The following is a 9622-nucleotide window of genomic DNA, read 5'->3' on the forward strand; positions in this document are numbered from 1 at the left end:
GCAATGTTAATGGAGTCAGAGCAATTGTTAAATGCCAGTATTTAGTTTTAAATGGTCTGTTTCTGTCTAGTGCATGTGTTAAGGTTTGTCCTTGATCCAGCTAATGGCTGTGTAATAGTACAGAGCCTGTAAGAAATCACTGAAATTGCATAAGGAAATGTTTGTATTCTGTCTGTAATTATGGAATGCTTCTTTTGTTGCAGAGAGAACCATGAACCAGAACGGCTGGGTTTAAATGGCATAGCAGAGACAACAGTAGCAATGGAAGTGACATAACCTCAAATCAGTGTCTCAACCTGTGCTAAAGGTGTAGTCATTTATATTCCAACTGAATGCAAAACACAGCACTCTGTGGATCACAGAGAACTAAAATGGACCTAAATGGACTATCCTTATATCGTGTATTAAGTCGATATATAATGTAAATTTTGTAAAATTGGGAAAATCACTACCTTGTAAAATAGTTTATTTGTATCATCAATATTATTTCTGTTACTTGAATAGTAGATATTCATCATCATGCTTTTGCACTTGAATTTGCAACTGAATGGATTAAAAAATAATTCTTTAATGGGATCATGAGCATGAAATGGGATCCTGCATCACTTGTTTTAACTATTTATTTTGCCATGTTTACATTTTGTATCTTGTACAAATAAATCCAACTTTGTGTCTAAAAAAAAAAAAGTTAAAGATTCATAGCTAGGAGACAAAATTCTTGTAATTTTTTTCTAAAGGAAATGTAAAGTTTTCACTTGGTTCATTTTGTTTCACAATTTGACTAGATGGACTTTTTGGTAAATACTTTAGTGGCATTTCACTGTCAAATATGAAGTTCAAGGCAAAATAGTATTTTCTATTACTGTGCAGGGGAAAGGGATGGATCGATACATGCAAATTTAATGTAGTAACTCACTTTTCCATATATTTTGAATGTATATTTCTATTTATAATACCAGTTTATAAAAAATAATTACACAGGAAAGAAAAAAAACCTGACTAGGAAAATTATGCATCTAGCACATGTAAAATTGTGCAGATAAGAGAAAATTTTCAACCAATTACATTTTATCCGAAGACTGCATATTTTAACCGGCTTTAAAACTGTAACACACCACGTAAAGGATATTTTACCAGGTATGTATTGCATTATATATCATTGCAATAATTATTGGATGTCTAGATATCGAGCCATCCCAGGTGGTGGGGGGGGAGGGAGGGTTGTGGCAAGATCGTCTTTTCAATTTTGGAGAGTTTTCCTGTGGCTACAAGGCAAGTAACGGGTTGGAAAAAGTCTGACTGTAAGCGTTGGACACCTTCGTAGTGTAGTGTTTTAGTGACTTTTTTTATACGGTTCTTGTAAATTAGATACGTGTAGTGGTGTTTCAGAATGTTTGTTTATGCACTAGTTCAGACAACTTTCCCTGTTACTTGTTCTTGATAAGTGAAAACTGCAGGGAAATAAAAATACATATCAAAACATGGACACGTTGCATATGTGTTTATTTCACATCGTGCAAGCAGTGCAGGTGGGAATTTCAGACAACATCAGTGGTCTTTTGATGGTGACTTTGGTTGCAGTGCTTGTATTTAATTCTGCGGAAGGTTTTGGTGTGTGTGGTTATTTCTTTTTCTTGAAGTGTGTGGTAGGGAAAGATCATCCTCCAGTTGGAACCTGAGACTTGGAAATAGTCAGGGTAATGAGCAGTTTCTTGTTCTGCCAAAGGAACCTTAGAGGGTGGTGAGGCACTGGCACAGGCTGCCCAAGGAGGCTGTGGATGCCCCATCCCTGCAGGCATTCAAGGCCAGGCTGGATGTGGCTCTGGGCAGCCTGGGCTGCTGGCTGGCCACCCTGCACACAGCAGGGGGCTGGAGCTGGGTGAGCACTGTGGTCCTTTGCAACCCAGGCCATTCTGTGATTCTATGAACTGCCACCCTTGTCAAGGCTGATGTAGGCTTAGACACGTGCTCTTTCCCAAGGGCTGTTGTTGGTTGGACTGCAGTTAATACTCTAGTTTAGCATTTTGCTTTCTTGAGAGCGTCTAAAAGAAAACAATGTGCATCTCTTTAAAAAAAAAAAAAAAAAAAAAAAAAAAAAGTAGAAGTATGATTTTTGCTATCTGCCATACAGTCAGTATATTCTTCCTGTTAAATGTTTGTACAAAGAGCTGCTTTTAATCTATGTTGTGCTTAAACATGTTTTATCTTAGCTTCTGACAGTTAATAATTCTGACAGCTAAACACTTGCAGAGCTGTAAATATGGGGAGTTTGTCAGAAATTTGGATGTCTATTATTACTTTTCTTTTTTGCTTAACTGAGGCTTTATTTTCTCCTCGCTATCAAGTCCACAGAGAGAGAGAACATCAGAATGTATCCATGGGAATACATGGAGGATCTCCTGATGCTTCAGTGTTCCTGCCTTGATGAGGCAAGGCATGATGGCAGGTTTGGGGTCCTCAGCACGAGGGGAGGCACTCATTCTTTGCTCTTTCTTCACTGTGCCTTTATTGGAACTTCCACGTTCTGATACACTGCCCATTATGTGTATGTGAGCCTTTCCTGATGTGTGCCTAAGGTTTTCTGTGGAACACCGTTCACTTCTGGGAATGACTGCATGATTATGTAGTTTGAAGTAAGAAGTTTTTTGGAAGCTAGAAATGTTGCATATGGGAGCGATACCAAAAAAGAACTGCATTCTCTAATTTAGCCCCAAAGCTTTTTTGTGGTTAAATACAAATAGGAAGTAATGTCTTCTGCAGATTGAAAGCTGCATTCTTAGCAAGTGAGCACTCCTGAGCTCTGTAGTTTGTGCTCATCCCACTGCAAATGTAGATCATTTCCATGGTACATTAGACTAAAAATCTCCTTACAGTTGCCGTGTATCTGTGACTTCATGTAGCCTAACCCTCATCTAATTACTGCAAAAAGCCTTTTGCTGGCACTTGTAACTTTTAATAGATGCTGGAAGAATGAGATGGAGAAAAGGATTTCGTAAGCTCTAAAGGAGAGTGTGCCATGTGTTGAATAACTTCCATTTAAAGTATTAGCATTGATGTGGCTTTACAATAACATAGAACTCCTAACAGTCCTTGTAAGAATTTCTAGTCTTTAACTGTGGGCCTGAAGTGCCAAAAAAGAATGATGGGCAGTGCTATATTCTGTAGAAATGTTGTTCAGGTAAGATTATTTTTATCTGTAACAATTTGTATTGGGCTTCGAGTGTGACATGCTGAATCTTCCTTCCTACTACAGAAAACAATGATTCTTTATTTAGATTTGTTTAATGCTTTTAATCTGTAGATGAACTATTGAATTCTGATATGTGCTGAACTGTAGGCATTGTGATTTTGAATATTCACCATTTGAAGCCAAACAATGATTGTTCTAACGGGGGTAGGAAAATGTGCTCAGGTGGAGTCAAACTAGATTTCAGACTGTTAGTATTTGGCTTCAGTGCTCGATGTTTGAAGCTGAGAGCCTCCAGAGGTCCTGTTTTGTCTCCTGAGCCTTGCAGTTGCTGGCAAACCTGATGAGAGAACTGTTCCAAGCCAACTCCAGGGCAATCTAGAGGTTTGCTGCTGCTTTTTCCATTCCTTCCTGCTGGACCATAGAAGGTCTCACAGTGTGAGAGTGTTAGAAATCTGCGAAGTTATTACCCAACTTTGTTTCTAATTTTGCTGTAGTACTTTACCTCCTCTCTCCAAACATCACCGAACCAATATGCTGTTCTATTTACAGAACTATCTCATTCCTTTAATCCTGGACAAGACTATATGTGCAGGTTGGCTTTTTTCCCCAGCAAACAAGATGCTCATTGCAATGCTTTGCTGTTGTGCTGAGGCTCTGGTTTTGAGACTTCTTTCCCTGCTAGTCCATTTTTCTCTACTTCTGACTCCAGTGTAGGGGATAATAGAAATGTTTCCTATTTCTTTTTTATGGTTATTGTTTGTAAATCAGAATCCTCAGATGGTGCAGCCCTGTGGGGTTGGTTGGTTCATCCTGCAGTGGACTCAGTACCAGGTTCACAGCCATTCGGGCTCTTAGTTTCCAGTACCTTCCAGGAAGAACTGCTTAGGATATAGTTGGAATAAAGTGTCCTGGTAGAAATTCACACCTTCAAACAAGAAGGCTCTCAAGGCTGCAGCCAACAAACTTTGTACAGGCTACTCATGTCAACAGACTTCAGATGAAGAGTCTCAAATGTCAGATCTCTATTTTTTCTTTTCTTCTGTTTTTAGGTTTCACTATATTCAGACTTAAAGAGATGGAGAATTACCTTCATGAATTAAACGACATCTTTGTCTTCATAGTGAATTGTTACTCAGAAGAGAAGGTGGGAAGAAATTGAATGAGATCTCCGAACAGTTAGAGGAAATGTGTAGCAGCAGACCAGGTAGTAAGAGTTGGGTTAGCTCTTAAGATCCAAATGTTTACATTTGAACAAGGGCACATAGAGGAGAATTGCTTTTCTTCTGGTGCCACTGTTAGAAACATTCAGTATGGGCAAATTCAGTCCATGAGCCAAAGCCACCCTGCATCAGTTTAGCAGTGGAGCTCCACCATGGAACCACTTGTACCTGGGAAGCTCACTAAAGCAGACAGCTGATTGAAGGGGTTCTTGGGCAAAGGACAGGGTGCTTCAGGGTAGGGCAGCATTACCTGAAGCCATAGCCCACAGGATGGTAGCAGATGGCAGGGGCAAAGGACAGCTAGGCTGCAGTGTGGGGAGCACATCCCTGGTGGCTGCTGTGCATCCCAGCACATCGTGGTGTTACTGCATTACCAGGGCTTTCCACTCTGTTGCTTTTTAACAGAGCTTATGCTACAGACACCCAGTTATACTGCTGCTAGTGAACTTTGACAACCTAACAGCTATTTGTGAACTGCTGTAAGTGCATGTAATGGCAGCATTTCTCTCCAAAGTCAGTGTAACGTGAGAATAGCGTATGTATGAAATGGGAATGGATTGGGGTAAATATTCTGCAAGGCTTTACTTACATGGCCAGAAGGTGATTGTAAAGATGTAATTCTGAGATAAATGAAATCAGTGTTGTATTCTATTTGGTAAAGTCCTTTGGCTGAGAATGTGATAAGTCCAAAAAAGGCTGCAGTACTGAAGTTACTCCGTTGTTCTAAGCACGTAGCTTGAATTACTTAGCTTGTGCCTTATCCTCTTGCCAGGGAATACAGAGCCTTCTTAGAGGAGTGGATGTGAAACATGGATGAAGAGACATAACTGCCCAAAAATATCCTGTGCAGAAAAAGGAGAGCTGTTTTGAGCCTTATCTGTGGCAGAATAGCTTTTCCCCTGCACCCGGTAGGCTGCTTGGTTTCTGAAGATAGGATTGTTTCTGTGACTAAGAACAGGAAAATCTGTTTAGTCCAATCTTGTTTCAATCCATTACACACTGATTTAACTCTAATACAAATGTAATTACACAGGGAGGATAAAGTAGAAAGATCAATTAGAGAGTAAGGAGTAAATGAAGGGAGGAGGCAATTAAGACTACAGCAGATAAGAGGAAAATGGGAGCAGAACAGATAGATCAGCCTAAATACTTTGTCTGACTGGAGTACACAGCCACCTGCTGCCACTCCCTTAGAGTTCTGACAAATAAAAGATTGATTGCAGCATTGTAACTCTCGTTCTGACAAGGTCTTACCTATTCAGGAATGCACGTGGGAAAAATAATAAACTAATATGGTTCCAACTAGTGGAAATCTAGTAACAAGAGCAAAAAGAAGTCAGAGGGGCAACAGTCGACTGACCAAGGCTGGGCAAGGCTAATAGTCACACATTCAAAACCTCAGCAGCAATTCAGACTTGATGCTGATGGAGATGCTGATGGTAAGTCTGGCAGCAAGGCCCTGCTTCAGCAGCCCCATATGCCCTGCCTTTCCCCTGAGGGACAGGCTGGTGGCAGTGAGCTGTGAGCTGATGGCAGCCTAGTGCTGGCTTTCCCACCATCGCTGTGAATGCTTCACTGACTGTTCCTGAATTAATGTTATTTCATTGAACTTTGCCCTGGGGATAACATGATGCTAAAGCTAACAGCACCCCCCCCATCCTCCTGATGATGATCTGACTAGACTAGTCACTGTGGTTTTAAATCAACAGCTTTGTAAACGACACCAGAAGATGGCATCATCTGCCTGTAGTGCTGTTTAACTCTTTCTGGACTTTCATGCATCAAAGTGTCGGTTTGATAAAGGAAGATAAATTTTGTTTTTCCAAGTTACAATCCTTTTATTTTGGCTATGTCAGTAACACGGGAAGATGGTAACTTGGGAAGATATCTGAGTAACAAAATGCTTTTGCTGTTTTATGCAAAGTGATAAAAATCAGTTCTTTTCTGAAGCAAAACCATTTTTACAGATGGGTGAGCACAAAAGAGGCAACTGCAAAATGTGAATAATTTATTTGAAGACTGAGATTTATCTCTCTGTGTTAAGGAGACGCATAAATGCTTTAAAGTAAGCATATCTTGAAGTGTTTGGTAGCTGGGAGGCCGTGGCTGCTCTCAGTTCAGACGTTTTCAGGTGGGGTATCTTTTGACTGACAGCACTCTGTTTCAAAACGGTTCCTTTCTCTGGAAGTGTGGTGGCTTCAATTGTTTACTTGTTTTATTCTTAATAACTGTAAGCTGTAAGGGTTCTGTCTGACTGCTCCAGGTGGTGCTGGAATGTGAAATAAGGAAGCATAAATTTTATTTAAGTAAAAGGATGGCAGCTTGTGGGAGAATAAAAGAAACCTCTTTGGCCCCTGATCAACAAAGAAATTGTTACATGTCAGATCAAAGGAAACGTGGCTTAAGGGGAAGATCATCTTGAGTGACTTAGCGTTAGTTATGCAGATCTTGGTTATTAGCCTGGTACTCTGCCTGCACAAAGGTCTGTAAGTCCCTCCAGAATTATTCATAGGCCTCCTTTGCCTTGGTGATGCTTGGGCATGAGATTGTTTCTGTTCCTCCTAATTGCTTTCTCATCACTCTTCATTTTGTTGCTTGCTCTTTACTTCTTGGCTTCTTTACTTACTTACTCATTCCTTATTAAGCATGCTTTGGGTTTGTAACATTCTCTCTGATGCCTTCCTTACAGTCTCTTCTGATGTCTATGGGATAGTAACCATCCTTGCTAATTAAACTTCCTTTTGTCTTTTGGATCCCAGCCCTTTTGGTACCTCCCACAATAAATCCTCTACCACCTCTTTCTTTGTAGATGCATCTCAGCACTGATGACACAGGTAAAACATCAAATTTCATCTTGATGGCTGTTGCTGATGCATCAGGATCAATGGAATCTACATTAAAGCTGCTCTCCTTGCTGATAAGTTGCTCCCCTGGCCAGTACTGATGTCAGTTCTTTGTACTGAATTGTTAAAGACAGCAGAAATTCAACCTTGTTATTCATTTTCTCCTGAAGCTCTTTCATCTCCCAACTCCACTGCTTGTTCCTGGAGCCCAGCAGCGGTGAAAGGAAGCAATGTTCTTTTGGCTGTGGGGATAGGAAATAGCTTTTTCACTCCTGAAATGCCCTTTATTCCTGCAGGGCCGTCTCTATCAGAATCCTCATTTACTGTTGTTCAGTACCTCTGCTCACAGCTCCCTTCTTTTTTGTTTTGCTGCAGCTTGGTGACACTGGTGGCTCTTCTGCAGAGAAAAGGAATCTTATTCTTTGCTATGGTTGTTCCCCTTTGCCCCCATCTTAGAGGAGGGATTTGTTTGCTCCCTTTGGAGATCTGTCATCCCAGGCTGTTCAGTGAACCTACCCAGCTGAGGTTGGGTCAGCCTGAGAATTTCTTCAGGACAGCCAGAACTTGCTGTCAAACCATATCTAACTCAGGCAAGGTGATTTTAACCATGGACTTGATATCTAGCTGAAGAATGTGGCCAACAGTTGTAGGGAAAGGTTTGTTTCATGTGTGTGATGTGTATAGCAAGAGGATTTGTGTCCTAATGGACTGTAGCTCAGTGAGGCCAAACAGCACTGCTGCAGTGATGTGTCTTGTAAGTATGCAATGTGAAAAGAGTCATGCCTTCAGCAATGGAGGAAGGTACCAGTGATAATGCTTTACAGGAGTTGGAGTATGAATGCTTTTGTGTACTGTTTGCTTCTTGTGATGATATTTCCTGGTAAACTATAGATAGAATGGAATCAGAATATCCTGAGTTAGAAGGATCACAGAGTCCACTTCCCAGCTGCACAGAGGACCACCCAAAAATCAAACTGGGTCACACCTTCCGTCACTTGAGGCTCTGTAAGTGAGGTGCCAGAATATCCTGAGCGAACTGGAAGAAGCTCTCAAGCTTAAGGAAGTTCTGATTGCTCCTGGATCTGACTGGAAATAACGTTCTGACTTCAGGCTGCTGAACTCGTAGTAATCCGGACTTAAGTAGTAAAAATAGCAGGTTAGTGACCATGCAGTATTGTCTGCAGTACAATGCAATATTGTTTCTGACAACACTGCTGAGAAAAGATGGCTCTTGAGAGCATTCTCACTGATGGCAGATTATACCTACTCTAACAGGGAGATACGGATTTGCCTATCTTGCTCCACAATGAACTCTCAATAGTGGAGAAAAATATGGATTAATTCTTTTATGGTTAAGCCTCTACTTGTCATGACTTACGAGTTTGCTATTCACTGCAAGAGCTTGAAACATAAGAGAAATGAAAGGGCTAGATAATTGGTAATCCATAGGAATAAATCACATTATATAGTAATGCCTTATCACATGCTGCACGTTGCTAACTCTCCTTGATGTAATTACTTTTAAGAAGGGCATGAGAGCCTTTGTAACAACTTGCTTGCTCTTCTCACAATGCATCAGGTAATGAGGACAGCCACTGTGGCTTCAAGAAAGAGAAATCTCTGTAGAAATATCACAGATGTGACCACTGTCAATTTAACTGTGTGACTGAGGCCAAACTTGGTGAGACTGGTACTGGAGAAATCCTGTTTCAGCAGCTGCTTGGATCTGCTGAACTCTGGGTGCTGTCTCAGTCCTGTTGCTTTCCCCAGAGCAGCAACACTGATTGCACATCTCCAAGCATGATTCTATGATAACAGGGTTGGTAAAGAGCTGCAGGCTCCCCAGGCCCTTGCTGCCATGCCCAGTGCCCACATCCATCAGTGCCACATCCATGGCTCTGGGACACTTCCCTGGGCAGCTGTGCCACTGCCTGACTGCTCTTTGGAGATGGAGTGTTTCCTCTTGCCCAACCTGAGGCCATCACCTCTCATCCTGTTGCTCTCCTAGGGAGGAGGTAATGATGGAGGAGACCTGATGTGGCAGATCAGACTGTTCCAGGTACCTTTAATGGAGGGAGCTGGCTGAAGCCTTGGGGCTGCACATGAGGCAGGGTTACCTCTGGCAAATAAGGAAATATGGCTTTAGAGCTGTAGGGAGTGCACAGCTTTCTTTTTTCCAGATGCTGATTCACAGGTTGCACGCTGCCGGCCTTCTTGGTGCTGTATCCATGTCAGAGCTTTGCTCTGCGCTGCTCTGCTTTCTGCTTTCCCTCACGGAATTTCAGGGTAATAAATAGAACGGCAGGGAGTAAATTGCCCTGTGCCAGCTCAATTGATAGACTGAAGAAGAGCAGCTTCACAGCCATCCC

At 41.6% G+C, this 9622-nt stretch overlaps 1 protein-coding gene across 2 annotated transcripts in view; it reads left to right on the forward strand.

Annotated features, from left to right (window-relative positions):
* Positions 1 to 1486, forward strand: part of EPC2 (enhancer of polycomb homolog 2) — a 40962-nt gene extending 39476 nt beyond the window's left edge. For both annotated transcript variants that reach the window (XM_042827216.1, XM_042827217.1), the window contains exon 14: positions 204 to 1486. In XM_042827216.1, coding sequence (XP_042683150.1) covers positions 204 to 276 — 73 coding nt within the window. In that variant the 3' untranslated portion in view covers positions 277 to 1486. The remainder of the gene's footprint in view (positions 1 to 203) is intronic.
* The last annotated feature ends 8136 nt before the right edge of the window (positions 1487 to 9622 follow it).

Source organism: Centrocercus urophasianus, unplaced genomic scaffold (genome assembly GCF_019232065.1).
Source record: "Centrocercus urophasianus isolate 14NV4802_14NV808 unplaced genomic scaffold, USGS_Curo_1.0 seq_28, whole genome shotgun sequence".
Lineage (NCBI taxonomy): Eukaryota > Metazoa > Chordata > Aves > Galliformes > Phasianidae > Centrocercus > Centrocercus urophasianus.